General features: G+C 40.2%; 1 protein-coding gene across 2 annotated transcripts in view; it reads left to right on the plus strand.

Annotated features, from left to right (window-relative positions):
* The window catches only part of lrrtm4 (leucine rich repeat transmembrane neuronal 4), a 79,533-nt gene that overhangs the window by 2,487 nt on the left and 51,428 nt on the right, over positions 1-25,618 (plus strand). Inside the window, exon 2 of one of the 2 annotated variants that reach the window (XM_023343000.1) lies at positions 765-2,305. In XM_023343000.1, coding sequence (XP_023198768.1) covers positions 765-2,305 — 1,541 coding nt within the window. Of the gene's footprint in view, positions 1-764; positions 2,355-25,618 lie in introns of both variants that reach the window. The other variant, XM_023343001.1, reaches the window with a different exon arrangement.

The raw sequence follows: 25,618 nt of genomic DNA on the forward strand, positions 1-25,618 counted from the left end.
CCAAGCCCTGTGGTTTTTGTTTTATTGGATCATTATTATGTAAAATCGACATTTTTGAGCTTTTCACCATGTTGTAATGTTATTCCCTCATCAAAAACACACCAAGAGAGTTGCCTTGATTCTCTCATGCATGTTTGAGAAATCCTTTAATCTTCCATGGCAACATTTCAGCTGTGCAAAATGCCAGGCTGAACCCAGCTCCACCTTCATGATGCAGCTCCTCATCTGTGCCTCAGAGAGCAGAGCAGCCCTCCGACATGGCTGCACCACTCTGTTCCTTCAGACTAGCAGCAGCAATTAGTAAACTCCTGTTGGAGCTGTGCGTCTACTGAGCTATTTCTGATTACAACACTGGTATAAACATTGTTAAATAGTTAATAGAGGAGCCATGTTGCGATGGCTTCCTGAAGGTGGAGTTTTTAAAGAGACAGAGGCCCAATTTAAAGATGTTAAATTACAAAATAAAATTTATTTTCAGTCATATTTGATATATACACTATTTCTTTTTTTACAACAACTGAACTTAACATAGTTACTTGATTGTGCTATAAAAGGGCACTATGTGCCTGGAAAATACATAATACTGTCCCTTTAAAGGATCCTTTAGTGTAATGTTAGTTGGAAAAACCTTAGTATTTACTGAGATGCTACTGATTACACAAACTTTCAGCACCACTATTCCAGAGCATTTGTTGCTTCTGAATATGTCTGCCTGAATCTGAACCCTACTTTTGTTTTATACTTGTCATTTTCTCTGTCTCTAGGTCTTTCTGTGCTTTTCAGATGGCTTATGTTCACGGTGGCGATACCCGCCTGGCTACTTGCAGCGCCGAGCGGCACCCGGGAGCGCCGCTGCCCCTCCAGCTGCAGATGCGATGGGAAAATAGTATACTGTGAATCCAACGCCTTCCGCGACGTACCGAACAACGTGTCTGTGAGCACGCAGGGCCTCTCCCTCCGTTACAACAGCCTGGTGAACCTCAGAGCCCGGCAATTCGCAGGTCTCAGTCAACTGGTGTGGCTCTACCTCGACCACAATTACATCACTGCGGTGGATGGCCAGGCGTTCCACGGGATCCGGAGGCTCAAGGAGCTGATCCTCAGCTCCAACAAGGTGACGCAGCTGAAGAACAATACGTTCCATGACGTTCCAAATCTACGAAACCTCGACTTGTCCTACAACAAGCTGCAGGTTCTGAAACCCAATCAGTTCTTGGGTTTGCGGAAGCTGCTCAGTTTGCACTTGAGGTCGAACTCCTTAAAGACGATCCCCATGCGGGTTTTCCTCGACTGTCGCAACCTGGAGTTTCTTGATATCGGCTACAACAGGCTCAGGAGCCTGACGCGCAACGCTTTTGCGGGACTCTTAAAGCTGGTCGAGCTTCACTTGGAGCACAACCAGTTTTCAAAGATAAACTTTGCTCACTTCCCCCGCCTGACTAACCTGAGGGCCCTCTACCTCCAGTGGAACCGTATCAGGCTGCTAACCCAGGGCCTGCCGTGGATGTGGACCTCTTTGCAAAAGCTGGACCTTTCAGGAAACGAGCTGGAAGTGCTGGACGCCAGCACGTTTCAGTGCCTGCCCAACCTTCAGACTCTGAATCTGGACTCCAACAAACTCAGCAACGTCTCCCAGCGGACTGCGGAGACTTGGATTTCCCTAACCACCATCAGTCTGGCCGGGAATTTGTGGCACTGTAACCCCAACATATGCCCGCTGGTGTCCTGGCTCAAAGCCTTCAAGGGCAACAAAGAGACTACTATGATTTGTACTAGCCCTAAGGAGGCCCAAGGAGAGAAAGTGACAGATGTGGTGGAGACTTATAACATCTGTACAGCAACCCCGACCCCAATCCCCTCGACGACTTTGCCTTTCACTTCCCCTTTCCAGCCTGATTTCCCGCCTCTTCCTACGCAGCTGGTGGCGGATAAAAAGCTGACCTGGAATACAACGGCCTCGCCAACTCCTTCCGAGGCCCCCACCCCTGCGCCATTGCCCGACACCGACTATGTGTCCTTCCACAAGATCATAGCCGGCAGCGTGGCACTTTTCTTATCTGTGGCTATAATTCTGCTGGTTATCTATGTGTCATGGAAGCACTATCCCAGCAGTCTCAAACAGCTCCAGCAGCGCTCGGCGGTCAAAAAGCGCCAGAAACAGGCACGACAGACTGAGCGCTCCTTTAATTCCCCCCTGCAAGAGTACTATGTGGACTACAAGCCCTCCCATTCAGAGACTATGGATATGCTGGTTAATGGGACGGGACCTTACACGTACACCATCTCAGGCTCCAGGGAATGCGAGGTATGACCGTTGCCCTCCAAAAATCCATTTCCAGTGCGAGGCATGCGAGGTAAATTTTCTTAACTCTCTGTTGGATATATATATAAAAAACAAGCTGTTTTCTTCTCTGCTCTTGTCTGCTTTGGGATGAGGAAACAAAGGTCAGTGCACAGTGACTTGATTTCCAATATGCTGATTGTCTCAGTTCCATATGACCAACCTGCTGTTCGGCCACAATCATGTAATGATAAATGCTCAAATATGAGTCTTATTTTGGAGTGAACTGCAATGCATTGTACATAAAGCAGGTCTATTTTTCATTACTTACACGAAAGACTCCCTGTTTGTTTAATCTGCGCATTAGCGGCCAGCCTTTTGGAATAAAAACAGTGTATTAACTCGAGTCACTGTGCAGGTGTTTCTCTCCTATCCCGTGTGTTTGCTACAAGAGGTGTGGTAACAAATGCACGCGAGCTGTGTGAGTTTTGATATTTGTTTTCTGTCGTATAAAGTCTTTGCAAACCTACCTGATGATGATCACATATTTCACCCCCTTCTCTCTGCCTCCAGCGATTGTGTGTTTAGCATTTTCCTCATTGGTTCCATTTACAAAGTTCAAACAGTCGTTGCGCGCTGGAGAACACCATAACGGCCTGTAGCCAAATAAAAGATAAATTATGCATTTGGGCTCGGTTTCTGCTGGGCTATGGCGTGCTGCTGCAGTGGGAAACTGCATTATGCTGCTGTTGTTTAAGTTCATAAACACGAGACACACACAGGACTGATGCCTCTTCTTTTCCCTCAAACTATTTTAGTTTAGTCTGATTTAATTTAAGTCAGTTAGGAATTACAAAAGCTACTTCTGTTTGCTAAAAGCCAAAACTAGCTAGAGAAAGTTTCTTAAATACTTCCTTTAAAGCCAGCATATTGCATATGTTAAACTTACTATGAATTTATGACAGTCTGGGAAACCTCAGATGATGATGTCATGGCATTCTGGCAGTCTGGTTCATCTTAGAGTACAATTTCCAGATGCCTGAAGGTAATACATTCATCTGTTCAAGCAATTATTAACAAGTGTAAGCACCAGGGATTGTCTAGCCATCTCTTCAGGAAGGATATGGGTTCTGTCTGGCAAGAAATAAATATATTTTAATACAAAATGTATGCATTTATGCAAGAACAAAGCAAAAGATCTTGTGAAGATCCTGGCTCAAGCTAGAGGGGTGCGATCCTGCATATTTTGGTATCGATCAGATTCCAAGTAAATACAGGGCCAGTATCGCTGATACCAATACCAATACCAATACTTTTGGTTATTTATATTTGATATATAATCAAACTTCTGACCTTTAGGTGTTTTTGTGATTTGTTCTATGAACTCTTTTGCTACACACATTTGTGACAAAGTGTATAGATGTCTACAAAATGCCTAAATAATATTTCAACATGCTAACCAGAAACTACAGAAGAAACAAAGCAAATTTGTATGCATGTTTTCTTAAAAAGTGCAAAACAATTGGTGTTTCAGAGCAAATCAAAACAACCTTTTTTTTTCTGTGATACATCCGAGAAACTACAACAAAAGAATAAAATAACACTTCAAGAGAGAATCTGAAACTAAAATGTCGATCTTATCCAGCCTTTGAAATTGAAGAAAAGGAATAACGGAATAAGTCCTCTCTGGTATGTTGTGAACAGATATGGTTTTGGTAATCCTGACTTGATACAGGAAAGGTTTAGTCTGATTTAATATCAGACAGAGAGAAAAAAGGCTGTGTCTTTCTGTACATTGTGTGTATATGTCTGGTCTCAAGTGGATGTGAAGCCCCTGGTCATTTTTGAACATTGAGTTCTCATTCTTTGTAAAAAAAAAGAAAAGAAAAGCATCAATTTGCTAATGCTTAATTGGACACTTTTATGGCCTTGTAACCCCAATGTTCCGGATCTGTCTCCTGTTTCTTGCCTCGTGCTCTCTGGTTCAGTCTGATTAACAGGACATGTTGTGGAGGGAAAGCCGTAATGTCACTGGACCCTTCTGTTTTACAAAACAGACATGCTGCCGAGTATAAAAAGCCGCTTCTTTTTTCAACTGTATCTGTCTGTGCAGCTCAAAAGACAGACTTTAATCTCCCTCCTTGCCACACAGCTCATCCCCTATATTCTACATGCAGCCTATAAATAACTGTAGAATATTCAGAGGTTTCTTGCTTTGGATCTTGCGTTTTCAACTAAAGTCACCAGAGAGACGTCGTTACACACACACAAAAAAGAAAAGAAAAGAAAAAAAAAACACGTTTGCTTGTTTCCTGTTAGGTTCTACAAGAAGCGCGCTCAGGTAAATCAGCTCTTGTCAGATTGTCTGTGGCAGAACGTTTCTCAAGCAAGAGGAAAGCTTGAGGTGAGATGCTCACCTTATCAATCTAGCGGCTTTCATGTGAGAATGTGGCGTGGGAGCATTAAACGGCAGACCTAATGGGGCTTTTGCTAGCTAGAATAACTAATAGCCCATCAGAGGTAAGGAGCCGAGTCGTCCCTCAGCTTTGTTATTCCGTGCCCTCTGCAGCTCAGGGGAGCGGCTTGTGCTGTTAAAAACTGTAATGGGATTTTTTTTTTTTTCCCGCTTCATGCCAATCTCCAAGATTCGAAAAGGAGAACTCAGAAATTTCAAACCATTTAATTTTTTTTCTTCTTATTCATATTGAAGTGAAGTTGGAACATTTTGCGCTGCGATTAGAAATTTACATACATTCATCATGAGCGTTAATGTTTAATGGGAACTTGTTCTTTTGGTTTTACACAGTGGAAGGATTACGCAACTGCAAAGCCTCGAAAAGAATACGACGCACATGTTTGAGTTTCAGGGGGATTTTCTCTATCCAGCGCACAATTAAAAATGTATGCATATGATCAAGTACATACATGCTTCCCAACTAGCATTTGATTATAAAACTGTCCCCTTAAAACTTTCTCAGAGTGTAATTATACCTTTATCCATCTTGGATTTTAACTGAGAAATGTAAACCTCACTATTCTCTGGACAGTAACAGTGTTGTGCCAGCAGATTCCATCTTAAAGGGAAAGTATTATGTGTTTTCCAGACAAATAGAGCCAATCAAGTAACTATGTTACCTTTGTCATATAGCGCCTTGAAATTGGGAGTCTGTCTCTTTAAGAAACTCTTGTTCTTTCAGACATTCTGCCATCAGGAAGTCATCGCAACATCGCTCCTCTATTAGCCTTGAATGGTTGCCATGGGAGATTAAAGAATTTCTCAAACATTCACGTAAAAATCACAGCAACACTCTCGGTAGGCCTGTCTTGATAAATTCTGCTGGACGATAAATTGCTCCAGACGTTATTGCGATAAACAATAATATTGTTGTTTTGAAACCATTTTTAAGTAATATAATAGTATAATGGCATAATAATAATGCATGGGCACCTTCTAAAAACTGGAACATTTTAAATATACGAAATAATTAAACAAGACAACAAATAAAAGGAATTTTGAAGTCTTTGTAAAAAAAAAATTGTCCTTCAAAAAGGTGTTTTGAGACCAAAACACCAAAATGAATAATTTTATCATCCAGTTATTCTTAGAAAGAGAGAAAAAAAGAGAAACAATACATCATGCTAATAGAAATTATTGAGTTTGTTTTAATTTATCATACGATTCATTGATTTATTGATTATTGCGACAGACCTAACACTAGTTACATTTTTGATGAGGGAATAACGTCATAACATGATGTAGAGCTCAAAAAAGTTGATTTTACATAATACTGCCCCTTTAAGACTGACTTGAGCCAATCATAGCTCAGTTCCTGAACATTTAAACTAATTTCTTGTCAAATATTGTTGTCAGTTTGGGCCAGATGGTCAGATTTGGGTATTCTAACAAGACGACGATCCAAAACACATCAAAACTGATTTTGGAATTAATAAAACTGGCTGAAATGAAGTTAATATCCTCAGCCCTACTGAAAACGTTTGAACTAGGACTAAGACACCAACATTGCAAAAAGAGAAGAAATGGATCCTGTTGGCGTGCACAAAAGGCATTTGGGTGGAGGAGCAACGTGGTAAAGGACATTAAATGGAAAATAATGTGCATTTATTTAGGTTTATTTGTTTAAATTTCACCCTGTGGGGACATTTTTGAAATGTCGTTTTTAAAAATCCATGCAATTGAATAATCAGTATACCATGAAAAAAAGAACAGGTGAAGTGATTCATTATAAACTCCAAATTTCCATGGCATTCTTCCCCATGATGAGTGCAACACTACGGCCATACCTCACACTGTCATGTCTGAAATCCATTTAAATAAGCATTTATTCAGTTGTTGTATTTATTAGCTTTGTTTCATAACAGTTGGCATAATCCAACTCCGCAAAATAAGGCGGACTACACCTCCAGAGTTTACAAAAAAAAAAAAACATTTTATGTCCACCAAAAAGTGTTGGATTAATTTTTGCAACCCGGCATGCCTTTAACTACTTCTTCCCCTTCAGAGTCCTGAGAGTCGCCGTATTCTCTGTAGTCTCTTTTGACATGCGAGAAAGCCTTTTCTGATTGCAACGACGGGTAAACACAGTCTGCAGAAAGATGAAAGTGGGAGAGACGCTGCATTGAAAAGAGCGGCTCCGGGGCCAAAAGCCACACTTAGGAGGGCGTTCAGTAAACGCTGGAATCCAACGTGCCCCCTCAGCATAGACACACACACACTCGCACACGCACTCGCGCGCACATCTTTTTAGCTTTCCAAGATAGAAAGCACTTAAGCTATTAGCTGCATTTTCAATTAGGAGAGAGAGCTTTGTAATTGGAGCCCGTTATCTTGTGCACATGCCCAGACCAACAGACGTGGAGTTAATTTGTTTCTATAGATTTCCTCCAGCACAGCTCAGCAGGTCGGTTTCGACGCCGCAGACTGAAACTCTCGGGGTGGGAATTTTGATGAACACTTTGAACTCTTCTTTTGCGAGGTCTTCCTAGAGCACGTTATTTGAAGGAGGACAGGGGAGGGGGAAACAAAAAAACATATATTCTCGCCACTTCTGTGCTCATATAGAGGCTGCTCATAGGGTGGCCTCGGTGGTTTCTGTCAACCCCACAAACCACTTCCTGTGAAGTAACTTCAGAAAATGTAAAAAGGTGAAAATCCCAGCACCGGAGCCGCAGGCGAAAGCTTTGTGCCCGGACAAAATGTGCAGGCATTAATAAGGTGAGGAGTTCCTACTCACAGATAATTAAAGTGGGCCGTGTGAACACAGATGATGTGAGGAGGAAGTCATGCCGCTGCTGCATGCACCTAGCTGCACAAATCCTGTCTAAAATAATTAGATTTAAACTCGACCGATTTTCAGGCTGGAATTGTGCGAAAAGCGTGTGTGTGTGTGTGTTTTCTCTCTCCATGTTCAGATGAGTTCAAGCCAGGATGAGGCATGTTCTTAAAGTTTCCACTTTCCCTTTCGATTTGCGTGCAGAATGCTGCAATCTGTCCCTCCGGCAGGTCTTATTAAATAGGAAAATCTTCACCGCGTCGCCTTGGACAGACCCTGAAAACACCGCGGGGGCTCTTTTTTTATTTACCAAACATTTGTCTAATTTGGAGGCACTGGGAAATGAGCCCTGGTTTTAAAGTGTCAGGAATAAGAAAGATGATGGATGATCAAACCACGCTGTCTTCGCCTGCCAAAATGACAGCTTGCACTTCAGCTGTGCGTAAATTCACAGAAGGGAGGCTGCCATCAAGCGCGGGGAGTTTTGACAGGTTGCAATATTTGTTGCCAAATTAATGCTCACCATTTAAGTGGAAGAGCTTGTTAGAAAGGGACGTTTTTAGGTTTTTTTTTTCTTCTTAACTTCACTTTGGTCATGTTGTATGGGACAGCGTTCATTGATGAAATGCTGACACGTTTATTAAAAGGTGCCATTCAGTAACACGAAGTGAGTGATGAACATAATAAGCGCCCAGACTGACAAATGGGGCATCTTTGTTCTTGGACCTGAAAAAGCTCTAACCCCTGCTATTAATTCCCAGTTTGATTGCTTGTCTTCTTGTTTAGAGGGATTGAAAATCGCCGTTATTGCGAGACTGGCTGTCGGTGATCCACGGCTGCACAGAAGAAGACTGGTCACCTGATGGCTCTGTGTGAAATGAGCTCTGGTCAACTCCCTGCTAACCCAGATGCATGAAAATGCACAGAGAATTCTCATGTTTAAAGAATGAATTTTAATATTTTTGCGGGAGTTGACCTTTGAACTTTAAACTTTGATCCGCTCTGTGAGTTAATGCATAGTAAGGTTGTTATTGGTGTTTGAACTATTAAAATCGTCAGTGAAAAGTGATACACTATGTGTACAAAAATATTCTGGAAGCCATTTTGTAAATTTATGTTGGATTTTCACCTTTGCCACCTTATCCGTTAAAGTGTCATACAGGACAAAACTCTTCTGGTCTGGCTAATTTCAACTCCCTTAAACTCATCGGATGAACAACATGACACAGTTGTCATAATGCTCAAAAGTCAGTTTTTGATTGGCTGAATGATCCTGGTGCAAGTGAACCTACAGACCCGGGCCAGTCTTTGTCGCTGTGGTTATGATAAGCGTTTGTCTGTTCATATGCAATGCTGGTTTGTCTTTTGAATAAAGCTCTCTTAGACTTTTGTTTTTCTCATTTCAGATTTAAGCTTAAGCCTTCAGTAGCTTTTTCTGTGGGCCAATGGAACCAGCTGTGTCTCTAAGCCAGACGTAAGATCATAAGTGGTCGTATCTGTAGGAACGTCTCCGACCCTTACACTCAGCTTGGTAATCCTGTTTGCTTTTTGCTTTGTTTTGTAGGCTAAGTGTGTGTTTCTGAGTCTTGCTCCACGGGAACCGCAGTCCTGCGTGTTTCAGCAAGTGTAGCTTGCTAATGGAGGGTCATTAACAGACTTCTGCTGAACTTGACGGCCTGCTGAGGATGTGATTCATTCAGTTTTCCTGAAGCAGAAACACAACTCAAACATGCAGGACAGTGGATCTCCAGGGCTAGGATTCAGTGACACGCTTTTTACATCAAGCCCTGCGTCCAACCCGTAAAACGCCGCCGCCTCCGCCGTAAATGACATCTTAGCTCGGTTTTACAAGTTCCGACGCTTTCCTCTCGCCAGAGTACATAACGGAGCGGGTCTGATAAAATGCTGGCACGTGCGTCCAGGTCACCTTCAGTTGTTTTGCTGCGCTCAGAGCCATCAGCTTAACAACCATATGAAGACTTTTTATGCCCTCAGTCTCTATCAGACCACTGAGTGGCAGCCCAATTTACAACGAGATTTCGGGGATAGCGCTACGGCCGCAGCCCCGCTGCAAGCAGCTCAGCGAGGCTTTAGCTCCCCAGCGGTACACACAGCCTTCGAAAAGTGTTCAGTTAAAATCTTTCACATTTTTATTCTGCTTTATGTAGATCTTTTGCAGATGGGTGAAAACAAAGTAGTGAATAGGGATGAAGGAGAAAGAAAATGACGAATGTGAAAAAAAGAAGAGCTATACATATGCTGTGCATTGGGATGTAGATCTGAACTTTGATTGCTCTGGTCCAAACCCTTCTAGTAGCTCTTGGATGTATATTTAGGACCTTAGTGCTATTTTCTCAAGTCCACTTTTCAAGGATTGCCTTGTATTTAGCTCCATTTACCTTTCCATCAACTTACAACTTCCCCGTGTTTGTTGCAGGAATTCTGCAATTGGCTCCTTGTTTCACCATTGGAATATGAATTGGAATATGAGTGTGCAAAGGTCAAGGCTTCTTCCAAAAAGCTTTTTTATGGAGAATAAACACACACAAAAAAATGATACAAAAACCCCCCATACATTTTCATTTAGTTAGATTAGGGCAGCAGGTTGAACTCTAGTCCAAAGACCACAAGTCCATCAGAGAGGCATCAAAAATAGTTTACTCTTTTGTGGCTTAAGATCAACATTACGCATTTCTTTTGACTGTGTTGTATGTTTGTCTGTAGAAATCAATGAACGGTGGTTTTCTGACTAACTTTGCTTAACCTTCTGATTGGCTATGCTTGTTTGCACAAATCTATATTCAATTAAATCCAAACATTCTTTTATTACTTCCAGAGTAGTTAAATCTTGCAATAAATGTTACCATTTAGTTTCTTCTGCAAAGACTGACTCCAGATGCTGATTTTAGATTAGAAACTGTAACGTTATGACAAGAGATCCTAAGAAGCTTCTGACGTGAAGAAGATAAAAATGTTTTGTTGTTTCCCCCCCCAAGTATGCAGTTGAAAGAGGGGAAATAGTGCACAATTTACCGGACAACAAATCTCAGCTGGACGTACAAGACCTGCGAGTTTCTAGTTCTGAATCTTTTTGTTTTTGTAGAGGTGCCTTAAGAAGACAAAATTAATGGAGAGAATGTAGCATTTTTATTATTTTCATTTAGTTTTTCATTTGTTTTGTGTAGTTTGTAAACCTTTTTAGTACATATTTAGCATCTTGTTTCACACTCCATTCACGTATGTGGCGGCAAAGCTACAAAATATAGCTTGCTAACCGCCATTAAAAGAAGAAGATACTCAGACTAAGAGTCTCTAGGAAGGTTTTCATTGGTTTTATCCACTTTCCATTTTAGATGACGGTTTTAACCGGGCTCCATCCGTCATTCCCCTCTTCTGTCCCTATCCGGTTTTTACTACTTTATATACAACCAAAGGAATCTAGAAACCCTTAGAAAACTCTTAAGTCTTTGGAATACTGAGGATGATAATCGATGGCTCTGCATCCGTATTGGTTGCGGCACATAAATGTAGAAATAGTTTCCGTCATGCGTGGTATGGAGCAGCTGAAACTAGAACAGATAGCTCGGCTTGGCCTGATTGTTCAACACGAATTCAATTTAACAGCCCCTCAAACAAAGCCTGGTGTCTGCTGCTAGTCTCCTGGGTGCCTCGGAGAATCCTCATTAGAGCCTGTTACATAAAACCCCAGCAGAAAGATTCAACTTTGTGGTTTGTGGCACTACAAAATGTGAAAAATAATTTGTCACTTATACGGACAATTCTTGGTCATCTTCTAATGGTTTAAATCCAGTTCGTTGTCATTCACAGCAAATTGCGTCCACCGCTCAGTGGATAAGCAAAACGGCACCGACTTATTCTACAAACCGAATACTTTAAGACCACACCGTATTAGTTTCCAAACGCTGCTGGGTATGGAAAGCATGCGTCGCCCCTAACCCGTGCTGTCTATGTTTGAGCACTCTTCGGAAAATGCAGCGATTTCACACTGCGTTAAAAGGCTCCAGTGGGATTCATTTGCACAAATGCACATAATCAGACTGCAGACCTATCTTTAGTTAAGCACCTCTCTGGCTGCTGTGTGCGTGGGGTGAGATCTCCTCCAAAAACATATTCGGCAGTGTGTATGATTCAGACTTTTGACAGATGTTTCTCTCGGGGAATGTGGTGTCGGTTCTAGTGAGGAGGTGGGAACCATAAAAAAAATAAATACAAATAAATACAAAACTTAACAGCAAAAGAGGCAACAGGGTATCTTTTTAATAATGGCTTGTAGTCTTGCGTTGCCTGTTAAATGGAATGTGACAATTCCTTTGTTTTCAGAGTGAGCATTCTTGGCATCTCTTCCTCAGCCCGGCTGATGTTTTCGTGATTTCATTATTCTCATTATGATGTGCTAATGGCACATGTTGCGGCCAGCTAATAGCTTAATCTGGCACAGGCGGAAAATATGATGTTGTTCCTCCGAGCTCCAGCAAAGACAATATTGAATTTCACTCGAGGTTACAAGTGCTTATTTACAGAGCACATGTGATGAAGTGCTGTTTGGGTCTCTGATCACTGATCATTAGCTTGCAGATTGTTGAAGAGCCGGCCGAGGAGGGGGATCGCTGCAGGAGCGCCGCGTCGCTGAGGGGAAAATCAGTAAAAGTCAAGGCTTCGTTGACCTCCAGACATCAGCTTTAATTTGAGGTTTACAGCGTAATTAGCTTCGATATAGACGTGATGTTTTGCAGTAATGTTGGAAAATGTTCTGGAACAAAGAAGAAGTTATAAAATACTTTTTATTTTGTCTTACTTATTGCACCTTATATGCTTACTATATTACGGGGGGGTGGGGAGGAAGACCCCAAAGACAAGTAAGGCTAATGGGTCTTTATTATCACCACAGAATCTCCAGCATCCTGCATATCAGCAAGGAGAGCATATTTAATGGTGTTTGAAAACTCTCCTCCGCTTTTACCTCAAGGCGGTTTTATCAGCTGAGCTTCGGATCGACTAAAAGCAGTTTATTTGAAGTACGTGTCGATAGCAATGAGCGGAAAGTTTACTTTTTAGCGTGGCGGGCGTATTCGCTTACAGTGTGATGGGAAAAGTTGGGAGTGAAAAGAAACGGAAGGTGTTCTGTTTGTGCGGAGATAAAACGAAGCCGCGCAATGTTTCCTAAAGGGAGGACGTGCTTGGTGTTAAGTCACAGAGTTGACGCAACGATTCAAAACTGAAAAAAATGACATGATCTAAGATAATGACAGAGACATAGTAGCCTTCCTTCAGCCAGCTGACTGGCAGTGTGCAGCGGAAGCTGGAATTACTTTATGCTTCGTACAGCTGAGACTTTGGCACTTTGCTCTGATTCTCATTAAAGCGGCTTTAAAGAGCATTAACTTTAACTTTTTAAAAGCTTTTGTGTACTTTGTGTGCCCTTTAAGCCTAATTAAATCAATTACCACTCCAGGCGCTGACTGGAACAAATTCTGTTCATAGGAAACAACCTGAAGTTTATCAAATATATTCAGTAGCTGGGCTACATTTGGAGCAAAGTAATATGGCTTAAATGATTTGGTCTCATTTATTATTAATTTTGACAGATAGATAGATAGATAGATAGATAGATAGATAGATAGATAGATAGATAGATAGATAGATAGATAGATAGATAGATAGATAGATAGATAGATAGATAGATAGATAGATAGATAGATAGATAGATAGATAGATAGATAGATAGATAGATAGATAGATAGATAGATAGATAGATAGATAGATAGATAGATAGATCATTTCATTTCATCAATTCCCTGCTTCCCGATTGATCATTTTTCCTATGGTGCAATTCTTGTAGAGTAAAACTGCACGAATCGTAACCCTGTGTTTGAATTTATTTTGGGTCTTTTTCCAAATTCACACAGGATGAATTTGACACACATAAGCCCAAACGGATTTATTCATTTGCCTAAATCTTTTAAAACTTGAGGCTGATGCTTCTAGAAGATCTCTGGTCTCTTTCTCTTTTTTTTTTTTCTACTGCATAAACATTTTTTATTTTTATTTTTTTGACATTTGACAAATACAGAGAACACCGAGGAAGTCAAAGGAACTCAAAAGGAAAATTGCAGATTTACACAAGTTGGGAAAGTCTTTCAGAGTCACTTCTAAACAACCATAGAGCTTATTGATCAACAGTTCAAACAACGGCGCATAAGTAAACGTTGTTTAGATGGGTCAGAGTGAAGCAAGTTTTACATCACTATGAACAGAGAGAGAGAGTTTCAGCCCCTGCTTCGAATGTGACGCATTCAAGCTCAGCTCAAACTTTTTGCTGCCCACATGGTGAAGCCAGACGCTTTCTGGAGAAAAAGAAAAATGGTCCCACAAGACAAACAGGAAGAGAGAGTTTCAAACAGATGAGATGTTAGACAACAATGGCAAGGAGTCTGGGAGATTCCTTAGCACCTAAGAGCATCAGCGTCATAGCAGGAGCTGATTAGTTTCCATTTGTACTGCTGTGTCACATAAAGTGGGTGGAAGAAAAATGACTACTTCCACATTCTTTAACTTACTGCAACTTAGCGGCTACATGATGGAAACTTGGTTGTTCCAATAGTTCCAAGCAGACAGCTTTTGGAATCGGATGAACAAAAGTAGCATTAAGCTAGTAGAACAGCATTCTCAGTCCCAACCTTAAACATGTTAAAAATAACTCGCACTACATTTAAAAGCTGGTGAAAATCCAGAATAAGTTCAAAATTGTGCATCTATCCTAGGACTCACTGCAGTTTCTGACAATAACTGTATATATGCCTGAACAGCAGACTCCCATGCAACACTAACAACCAGAGCTAAATCCTAATTTTTAGGTGATTAACTATAACTGGTCAATTCATTCAGTTGTTTCTTAATGGACAGAAATGAGATGACCTTCATTATTCTTTCATTTGTGCATTTATTTCAAGTGAAAATGGTTGTCCTCAGGCAGGGGAAACAAATATTGCAAAGAGGAAGCTGAAGAGCTAATGGATAATGAGGTCAAGGACATTCTTAAAGGGGCAGGCAGTATCAAGCTCACAAACAAACTGATGTTTGTGAGCTTTACATCATGTTGCAATGTCATTTCCCCATCAAAAACACACCTGGAGTGTTGCTTTGATTCTTTCATGCATGTTTGAGAAATCCTTTAATCTCCATGGCAACCATTTAGCTGTAGAAAACGTCTTGTTGGAACTAGAGCCACCTTCAAGGACAACGCTGCTCCTCAGAGCTGAATTTTCCAGTCTTCCGCCTCATAGAGCAGCCCTCCCCCACTCCACTCCTTCAGACTAGCCAGGAACAATTAGCAAACACCTGGTGGAGCTGCTGTGCATCTGCTGAGCTCATTATACTAGCTACTTCTGAGTGTAACGCTGGTAGAAACGTTGTTGAAAGGTTAGTAGAGGAGCCATGTTGTGATGACTTCCTGTAGGCGGAGTTTCAGAAAGAGTAGGTGTTTTTAAAGAGACAAATGCCCAATTGTAAGGCATTATAACCCTGTGTTAAAATTTTTTTTAAGTCACATTTTATCCATGCAGCATTTTTATAACATCTGATGGCAACATAGTTACTAGAATGTGCTGTAAAAGGGCACTATATGCCTGGAAAATACATAATACTGCCTCTTTAAGCATAGCGAGGCTCAATCTGACTGATGACATGGACACACGTGGTTTCCAAAGAGTTCTGGAAACTTGTTGATTATTGACTGTGATGAAAGACAAATAAAAAATCGTACATGTATGGGGATGTTCTGTCCGCTAGAATTCATCCAAGTGTACCAAAGCTAATTGATTGCTGAAAGCAAAGTAGATCTTTATAAAGGATTGTTTCAGTGGCCAGGTTAATTTGATCAATAACATCTCAGGCTCCAAATAATAAAGATCTGATATTCCCTCACTCGTTTCAGCATGAGAGTGAATAGACGTTACTACTGTAAATATCGCTTGTGTAAAAGTGGAACCCGAACCCGCGCCGGTCCGTCTGAGATCCAGCTGTTCGGGTAACGGGTCCAGAGGAATTATTCATCAGGCCTTCCCTCCTCTCTGCTTTCAGAGAATCCCATGGGATTCACTGGCTAGAACGGATACATAAGCCCTCAGGGGGGTTGTTTGTCTCACTTGCCAGGACTTGCCAGGGAAATATCAAAAGATTGAGCCACACATGGAAGGAAGCTCATTTTAATGGCTTCTGTCCAGAATCTTGTCCTTTCGGTCATGGTCTGTATCTCATAACCTAGGGTGACGGTCAGAACGTTGACGCTTCGGGGCAGCTCTGTCCTCACCTCAGCTCCCACTTCACTGCAAACGAGGATCCAGGCCCTCTGTCCTTATCCTGCATATGCTTTGGAAAGCAGTTAAATAAATGGAGAGTCTTTACACTTCAGATTACGTGGGGACACCAGATACTTTCCTACATTCACAACTTCTTGGTTACCACAGTGCATCGTTTACTCTGATTTCTGCTGAAGGACTGGGAAAAACAAGCAAACATGAGCTTTCATTAAATTTCAATCCAGTTTTAACGTCTTCGAGCTGTTTTATCGGGCGACGATTTACTGATGTTCTTTGAATATTTTTGGGGGGGTGATGGATTGATTTTATTGTTTGAAGAAGTAATTTGTCACGTGCTGCAACATTTCCTCTCCACTGTAACTCCGGGGCGGGGGGAGAACATCAAGCCTCGCTGTCAGACGTCCTGACAAATTGGCCCACAATTTCACACAGGCATTCAACAATCCATCATAGAGGAGGAATGCATTTTGGAAGAGGCGCAGAAACCAATTTCTGCGCTGACAGCAGCCTCAATGGACCACAGTCCAATGCAGCCTCTTGATATGTGGTGGTTTGAGTGAGGGATACGACTTTTTTGACTTTCACACTCACTGTTGCGCCGGCGGTGCAGGCGGATTGGTAACTCAGGCAGATGAAAGCGCAGCGTGCCGACCTAAACGTTCTGGCTCGGTGTTGAAAGGCATTTAGGGAATCCTTAAGTGAACCCAAAGCAAATGTGGCAAGTAAAGGGAAAGTTATATCTCTAAAAAAAAAACCAAAAAACCCCCCAATATGTCACATCACAGCTAAACCAGACCTGGCATACACCCACACACCCCTGATTAATAATAAATTATAGTGTAAGTTTATCTTTGGGTGGATTTTTTTCCATTAAATCTTCAGCCTGACTTAAACTTGTAGATAAAAAAAAAGGGAAAACCATTAAAATTCGTCCAGAGTCCAGATCAGCTTCTTCTTTAAAAACTATTGCAGATATTAATGAATTTGTAATAACTTTGACAAAAATCTGAAATCCCATCTTGAGTGTCCTATTACTATAGCATATCAATCAGTAATCACATGGCCCGGATTTCCTCCTTTTAAGCTTCTGCTCTCTCCGTCAGCGACACTTGTGCTTTAATGGGATTTGACAGCTTATCTAGCACTTTATGAAAAAAAAAAAAAATCCAGGCACTGCAGACAGAATGAATGATAGCACATGAAAATATTAGACACAACAATTTATTCTGTTTTCTGGTTGCAGCAGTCTGACTAAGCTTGAAGCAGTTACTGTCTATTTAGCCTTTCATTATATCGTAATTCGGTTAATTGGACTATGTCGACTGAATCTGAACGAAGGCTCGAAAGCGATGCTTAAATTAGAACGAAACGTCGACCAGGCCCGTTTCTATGTCTCAGAACGTTAGCATGTTTAGCGAGACAGTGATATTTCTTTTCTGCTTTCCTGTCTACCTGCAGACAAGTGTCTCGCCAGCGGTGGAAGAAAAGAAGTCCTTTATCATTTAGCAAAACACCTTGGTCACTCTGAGGAGGTGAAATGGTCGAGTCAGTCAGCAGAAGCAAGAATGATGTTGCTTCTCTGCCACCGTCACTATGAGTTAATGCAAAATATGAGCTAATGCAAAATATGAGCGTCAAAACACAGAGTTGCTCCTAGGGAAAATGCTAATCTGTCACCACGGTTCCCCATGCCCACCATCTCTGCATGACATTTCCAGGTAGTATGTCACAAATGTAGTTTATTTTTTGACTGGCCTGTAGAGTTCCTAACCCTGGTCCAGGCAGGGAAACATCTAGAACAGTGGTTCTCAAATGGGGGTACGTGTACCCCTGGGGGTACGTGGAGGTACTGCAGGGGGTACGTGAAGCTTTTCAACATATCTTTAAAAAATCAGTAGGCTCCTCAAAATAAGACTTGGGAAAAATTATTTTGTAAAAAGTTCGATAAAATATAAATGTGTGTTCATGCACTGAATTTTATATTCAGTATTTAGTTTCAATATCCTTTAAAATAAAACAGTTTGACTGGTTTTATACCTTCCTGGTGGTCACCGTCTTCTGTTTTTCTTTTTTGTTTAACCATGCAATGCTTGCAATATGGATGTATTTGTCAGGTTCACTGATATAAGTTGTTTGGCTTTAATAAATCAGACAGTGATTTTACAGCACTGTATCTCTTTTTAATTCCAAAAATGTTTTGCCCGTGTCAGGGGGTACTTGACTAAAAATATATTTTTAAGGGGGTACATCACTGAAAAAAGTTTGAGAACCACTGGTCTAGAACATGCAAGGACTGGGATTATGCACATCTAACTTTGAATGTACATGTACTGTTTGTCCTTAAATGACCAAGATAACATTTTTAAAAATTATTTCTAGACCTGTCACCATAACAAATGTTGCTGGAAATAAAGTCCAGCAACACTTGTTGCTGGACTTTATGTCCAGTAATAAATATTGCCATTTATTGCGATAAATGGTAATATGGTTGTTTTGTGATCATTTTCGAGTAACATAATAATGCAAGAACACGTTCTCAAAGAGCAATAAACCTTAAATTCTAATGAACATTTAAACACTGAAACTGGAAGACATTTAAAATATCCAAAATAAATAAAGAAAACCACAGAAACAACAAATAAAATTAATTTTGTAGTCACTGTAAACAAAATTATCACTCAAAAAATGGGACAGTTGAGAGCAAAGCTCCAGACTGAAGACTTTTATCATTCAGTTTTTGGTAAAAATGATAAATCAAGCAAATTAAAATGATTGAATTGCTTTTAATTTATCATGCGATTAATTGATTTATTGTTTATTGTGACAGGCCTAGTTATTTCCCAGTCTTGTAATATTTATTAACAGTTATTTTTTTATCATATAAAATTTTATTTACCATCTAAACATCTGCTGAATGCAATTTTACATTATTTTGAAAATTGATCAAATGTAATATTTTACCCATTCGAAGTATAAATAGGCATTTAAGCTCTAGTAAAAAAATTATAGAAAGAGATTTATACCTCTTAAAATGTAATTTTTGAATAAATCAAAGTGCTTTTGTGCCTTTATAATGACTAAGTTAACAACTCTTTATCACTGTATTTATATTGTCTACTCATTATACATTGTACTGAATGTGGCTTGGAGGATTTTCTTCTCTTCACTTTGAGTTGGAAATCATTTTCTAAACCCACATTTAAAGCCTTTGTTGTCAATTCTAAATAGTTAAAATGTTCAAATTTAAGGTATAAATAACACAACGAACAACACACTGTGTAGTAAGTGCTTGTATTTTTGTATTGTTAACTGGACGTATCCTTGTAATAACACAATTAGCTTAAGGGCGAGAGGTAAATTACATTTAATTTGTTCTGAAATGATCCAAAGTCATGAAATACAGCGTTAATTTGAAGAGATGCCCATGTGATAATAATGAAGCAACGGCTAACACAAACAGATTGTTAGGAGACATTAACTTCCCATAATCCAGCAACAACACCGGCTCGTAATCATCCTTTCACTGCAAAACATGAGCAACAGCTGCCTGCCTAACCATTGCTAACATTCGGCCTCCATTCTCTCTACATTACCAGAGATTAGAACCACTGATGAGACTCGAGTCTCAAACCTGGAGTCCAAATCAAGTCCCAATCAGGCTCAAACTTGCCTATTAGCAGCTTAATGAATCCTGGGTAAATATTACCAAGAGGTATTCGCAAAATCCCCAGCGACCACCACTACTTTCCATCCTAATAAACATGTAACATTTTGGGGATTTAAGCTTAATTTAATTATGAGATAAACAGACAATTGTCTAAGGTTGGATCCTAATTCATTTTCCAATATTAGTGGCTTCACTTGAATTTTTAAAATCTGTACTAGACTGCAAGTTTTTGCCATGCTGCTCCATGATCAACTCTATAGTCAATATGGATGTGCAACAATGCAACAGGCGGATGTAAGTTTTGTATCAGAAGATTTCATTATTTGGTTTTCAGCTGGGACTTCACAGAGAAAACACTTGTGCAGCTAATTTTTTTATTCTAGTTATGCACAGACAGTGGGGATGTAGTGATGCCACCAGCTCCCATATCTGATGCGTCTAATTCTTAGGCGGTTGTAACGCTGTGATCGCTCTAAAGGAGCCTGTGGGGTTAAAAAATTAAAATTAACATTTGACAAATCTAAAGCTTGTTTTACAGTGTGTAGTATTTCCTTATCCAGTTCAGACTTGATCGGTGTTTTAGATTTTGAAATCCTAATTTTCCAACAAGCAACTGATATTTTGTGTGGATGGCACCGACCAACTCGCTGTTTGAAAAGTGAAGGTGGAAAAAACAGAACCTTTGATCTCAATGTGATCATTGGTGAATAATGGGTTCTGATGAGGCGTACTTCTTAGGGACTAAAATAAAAAAAAACTTTATAAACAAACATGTGAACGAATGCCTGCCTCAGAGAGCAGCAAACGACAGACAACTGTGATCGAGAGCTTAAAAACAAACCCCTGACTTCCTAGTAAAACGCAGACTGTATGTGACGCAGCAATGGCGGTATTTCAAAGAAGTGGTAAAGTGACAACGGAGCAGCAACTCAAATTGAAGCTATGGATCTTGTTATACTTGTATCATTTTTTTTTCAACATTTTCTAAAGTAGGTAGGTCTCCTTTCCTCCCCAATTATACCACCGATTTAAAAAGGTGAGTGCTATAAACAGCGAAGAAAAAAAGACAACAAGGTCAAACCGCCAGTGCGGGGAGGCAAACAGCAAGGATGCTTGTTTTAGAGAAAGACGGTGAGACGGGATTGCTGTTATTCCACATTTAGACAATTTATCATTCAGAGGCAACAAGGACAGAAATATTACACTGAATAGGTGGCAAGAAATCATTTCAGCTAAGCAAACTAAACAGTTGACAGACCAGTCCATTAATGCTACCTCTGGGGATGGAGTGCAAAAGTCTGAATCTATTAAAATGGATGGATTCAGATGGAGCCCAGTCAGAGTTAACTGCAAAAAAAAACATGTTGACTTCTTGAGACTTGATGCCAGCAGGGCAAGGTTCTCACAGAGACTAGTTGTATCTGCTAACCCACCGGGGTGCCAATGTCTTTTTTTTTGTGTGTGAGAAATAAATGAGATTAACTTGTTTTAACTGGATTTCACTGTGTATGGACCACTAATCACACCGACAGTTTTACCTTTTAAATTTATCGTTGTAAACCAGAGAAAAGTGTAGTTTTTACTGGTTGGACTGGGACTTTAGGAAATTTTGATAAACACTTCCATTCATATTTGAATGTGTAGTCAGTGTTGTGTTGTTCTCTACTGATCCCGTTTTGGGGTTTGTGTGGGTGTCACAGTTCTTACCAATCAAATATTTGATCTGAATTCTATCACCAGATTTTGACTAACGCCTAATTGACTTCGCAGTAGCAACGTTTCCGTTACAAATGTGTCGTTATTCCGCTAACGTTGAAAAAAGCACAATTTCCCAAATGCTCTCTTTCCAATAAATGAGAAAATAAATAAAAATCACACATAAATAAATGTGTTCACGCGATAAGTCACTAAAGAACAAGCTGTGCCATCGTCCTCCTACCACTTCCTGTCGTCTTCTTCCTCCTTTCCTTCAGTAGTAAGATCCTGGTGTGCATCATGTGACTCGTGTGATGCCAAAAAAGTGTTTCTATTGCAGTTTTGCGAAGCACTAATTTTGTTACGGCCCAAAAACCACCTCACCCTAGCGCAATTATTTCCTTCTTTTAAAAGGCGAGTTTTTCTAAGTAGGTGTGTTGCCATTAAGCAAGTTTATTTTCATAATTCCAAATTGCGCAATTATATGGTCAATGGAAACGCTGCTACTCTCAACAAATTGACACGAGGGACGGGATTTGGCCACATCCTCGTATCTGTGTGAAATGTTTAAACATTCGCTGCTGTATAATTTCCAGGGTGCATCAGGCACAGACGGGAGAAAGAGAAGGGATTCATCGCTTTGTTTTCACTCTCGCTGCCATTTCATATTTTCAAATCAAACAAGTGGGTCAGCTCTTTGTTGTGGCAGCTTTTTTTTAAAAAAAAAAAAAAACCTGCCCTACCTAAGTGGCATATAATACACTGTGATCAGCACGGGGGGTTTTTTTAGCAACCACATTTAAAATGCTTTCTGGATTCCCCGTGACTATACAGCAAGCAATTATCCACCGGAAAACAAATCACCTCGCGTTGGGAAAAATTACACCTAATTTGGCCGTTCAAGAGAAAGAAAAACAACACTATCTGCACAAAACAGTATGTGGGGCGCGTCATCCTCTTAGGATTATCCCTTGCTCTGTCTTAGCAGAATTTAAATGGACCTCGACTGATTTTGGACTTTCTTTCTATTCGTTCCTCCCGTTTCCCCCAGGTACGCAGCGCTGCATCTTCACTGCCGCGTCTTCTCAGCTGCTTCTTCCCCCGGCTGTATTTCCTCAGACAGTGAGAAAACAAACAGGGCCAACGTGCAGGAGGTTGACACGCTGGCGGAGGCGTGCTTCCAGCAGAATTTTATATCTGGGAACACTAGTGGCTGGGCTGTTTGTAAATTTGATCTTGTGTCTGTCAGAAAGGAAGAGTTTAAAAGTACCAGGCGATTCGCATGAAATCTTAATGAGGGACCAAAACGGAGTCAGAGTGACAGAATTGCCTGTTTTTTTCTTTTTTGTTGTTTTCTTTTGCATAAAATTTAATTTTGGATGTGATGTTGGCGAGTTCAGAAGAATACATGTTAAACGCTGAAAATCCAAAGCTTTTTTTCATCTTTCATACCAGGCAGTCAACACAATGATGAAATAGGGGGAGTAAATTCACTTTAGTCAAATGAGGCATGTTGAACGGCACAGCCTATTACATGCAGATATCTCACCATTCCTAGAGCTGTAAACCCCCCACCCATCCAAAAACAACCATAAAACCAGTTAGACGTGGTTTTATTGTGAAAAGCACATTAGTTAGTGAGCTTCCCATTGGCTTCTGTTGGAAGTCAGCGCCTTTAAATAAGACGACGTAGGGTTTGGGAAGTGAATGCAGACGCTACATTAGCATCCTCATTATGAAGCGTTCTGAGGAGCCCTCTCCTCGGATTCTCGCCGCAAAATGTGTTTTCACACGTGCTCTGCGATCCCGAAACTTTTTTCAAATCTCTTGTGTTTGGACTCCGAGTACAGGAGTCTGACTCAGTCGAACATGAATGCGATGAACACTGTGAACCAGACTGTGAACGGGGCTGGTAACAGTGAAGGATTCATGTGCACGCCAGAAACACTTGGTGGTTTGTGCTTTGCTCTGCCTCTCAGTGTGAAAACCATCCTTCCGGATCTCTTATTCTTACAGAGAACATAAGTTCCACCTTAGACGCAACTCCCGCGAAACCTCGTGTCGGTTCGGCAAATTGTGAAACCTTTCAGGCGGACTTTTCTGCAAAAGCCGTCAAACTCACTTTGGATATAGTTTGTCAGCTGATGGTTTGTTTATCCGTCTGTTTATCTGTTTATCCATTCATTTTGCTAGTTAGTTGTGAACGTATCTTGTCGAGACGAAATAAGTGAAAAACAAGCTTCTTTGCGCAGACAGAAAATGTTACTTTCTTATTTCTTTTAATCAAATTAGCACGCTCAGGGGATTTGCATGTATTTTTTATGGCTGTAGCGAGAGAAAGTAACCATATCACTGCATGGATTAAAGGAAAATTTGGCAACAACAAAGCTAGAGTTGGTAAAAAATATCCAATCACTGTAAAAGTAATGTCAGCCATATCAAAATAACAAAAGCATAACTTGCTGTTATTGAATTCAATATTCGGTGAAGTTCAATGTATTCTATGGAACATAACTCCATGTTACTTGCACAAATTTGCCTATTTTTTAGGTGCATATCTAAAATGCCTGAGAGAAAATGCAGCTTTGGAAGTTGAAACCTAGGAGAAATGCTCCTTGACATGCTATTCCCGGGTGTTTGCTAAACAGCCAAACCAATTGCAGCTTTTATATTCCTGTGGATGCTCACATCTGCAGTAGTGCCAAGACAGTTTTCACTGTGTGCATTAATGCACAGCAGAGTATATTTAGTGTTTGTACTATTAAAATAGGCAGTTATGAGCATTTTAAGAAGAAGTCTCAAGTATTTGTGGATATTAGTTATTGGCTGACAATAACTCTGTGATGTTCTCCCTGAGTGGTGGAAATGTTTTAATGATGGAAAAGAAATGAGAAGAAGATACATTTTCTTAAAAATCGAATATTGTCACTTCAACATTGAACAATAATATTGTTGGTAACACTTTATTTGACGGGTTGTGGATAAGACTGTCATGACACCGTCATAAACATGACATAACACCTGTCATGAACATGAGTAAGTGTTCATGAATATTTATGACTGATGTCATAAAGTGTAATTCGGTAAATCATGACACTTTTAATACAAAGTTGAAATTATCCAAAATGTCTTTGTTATGACAACTTGACATTAACCAAGAAATCATGATCATGATAAATTTGTTATAAAAGTATTACTGATTAAACTTTAGCTTTAATAACATAAAGCTACATCATTTTTAAAGTTGACTTACTCATGTTCATGACAGGTGTTATGTCATGTCTATGTCATGACATTCTTATTCACAAACCGTCAAATAAAGTGTTAAGTAATATTGCAATTATATGTTTTCCCAATATTGTGCCACACTAAATAGAATCAACCAAATCAGTTTTTGATAGACTAGATACACATATTCCATTATCGAAGATCTTCAGTAATAATTTAAATCCAAATTGCTACGACAACTATATGATTGAGTTGATGCGTTTCTTTCAGATATTTTTGAAATCCCAGTTATGCTTCTGCATAATTGGTGCACCAACTACTTCGTCTAATATAATGAGTCCAGTTCTCCCAGCAAGCTACCACATGCCTCCTCAGTAAATCAGTTCAGGCAACTCTCACTAATCTGCTATCAAAAAAAAAAAAAGAGAGAGAAGCTGTTTAGGTAAGCTGAGGTTCTATAATTACAGAGTGCAAAAAAAAAAGAAATCAGAAACAGAAGAACGGAAAGAGATTTGTGCTAATTAAAGTTCTGAGGACGAGCATTTTCATCAGCACTGTTTGCTTTGCAGAGTTGGGGGTTATTAGAGTCAAACTGTGTCAAACATGTCAATTTGAACCTTTTCTAACTCGGATGCTTCAGAATCGACGTCCAGATCTATGTCATGATCTATGTTTCTCGCCCGTCGTTGTGTTTACTAATGCCAGATGATTGGCTCCGTTCTTTCACCTCTTGTGATGTCATCAACCCAAATACCCATATTGGATAATTGGTGTTATTTTTATTCATTGCACTTTTGCACTCTAGTCACTGTAAAAAAATTTTTTTTAAAAATTTTAAAAAAGAACGATTTCAGAAGGGCACTTAGTTGCTCAGAGGAAAACAGGTGGATTCTATAGCACCCCCTAGTGTCTGTCTGTGCACATGCCTGATTCTTTGAGCTTTAGGAAAGGAAACCAACGCTTCATTTCCAGTTTTTTTTACTGTGGTAATGAGAATACACACAACTGAAGGAGACCTTTAAAATGTTGTCTCGGTTACAATTGTGTCTGAGAGCAACATGAGCAATGATGGTTGCTGGGTGCAGCTACCATATTACCAGAGCTGGATGTCTCTCTT

Source organism: Xiphophorus maculatus, chromosome 12 (assembly GCF_002775205.1).
Source record: "Xiphophorus maculatus strain JP 163 A chromosome 12, X_maculatus-5.0-male, whole genome shotgun sequence".
Lineage (NCBI taxonomy): Eukaryota > Metazoa > Chordata > Actinopteri > Cyprinodontiformes > Poeciliidae > Xiphophorus > Xiphophorus maculatus.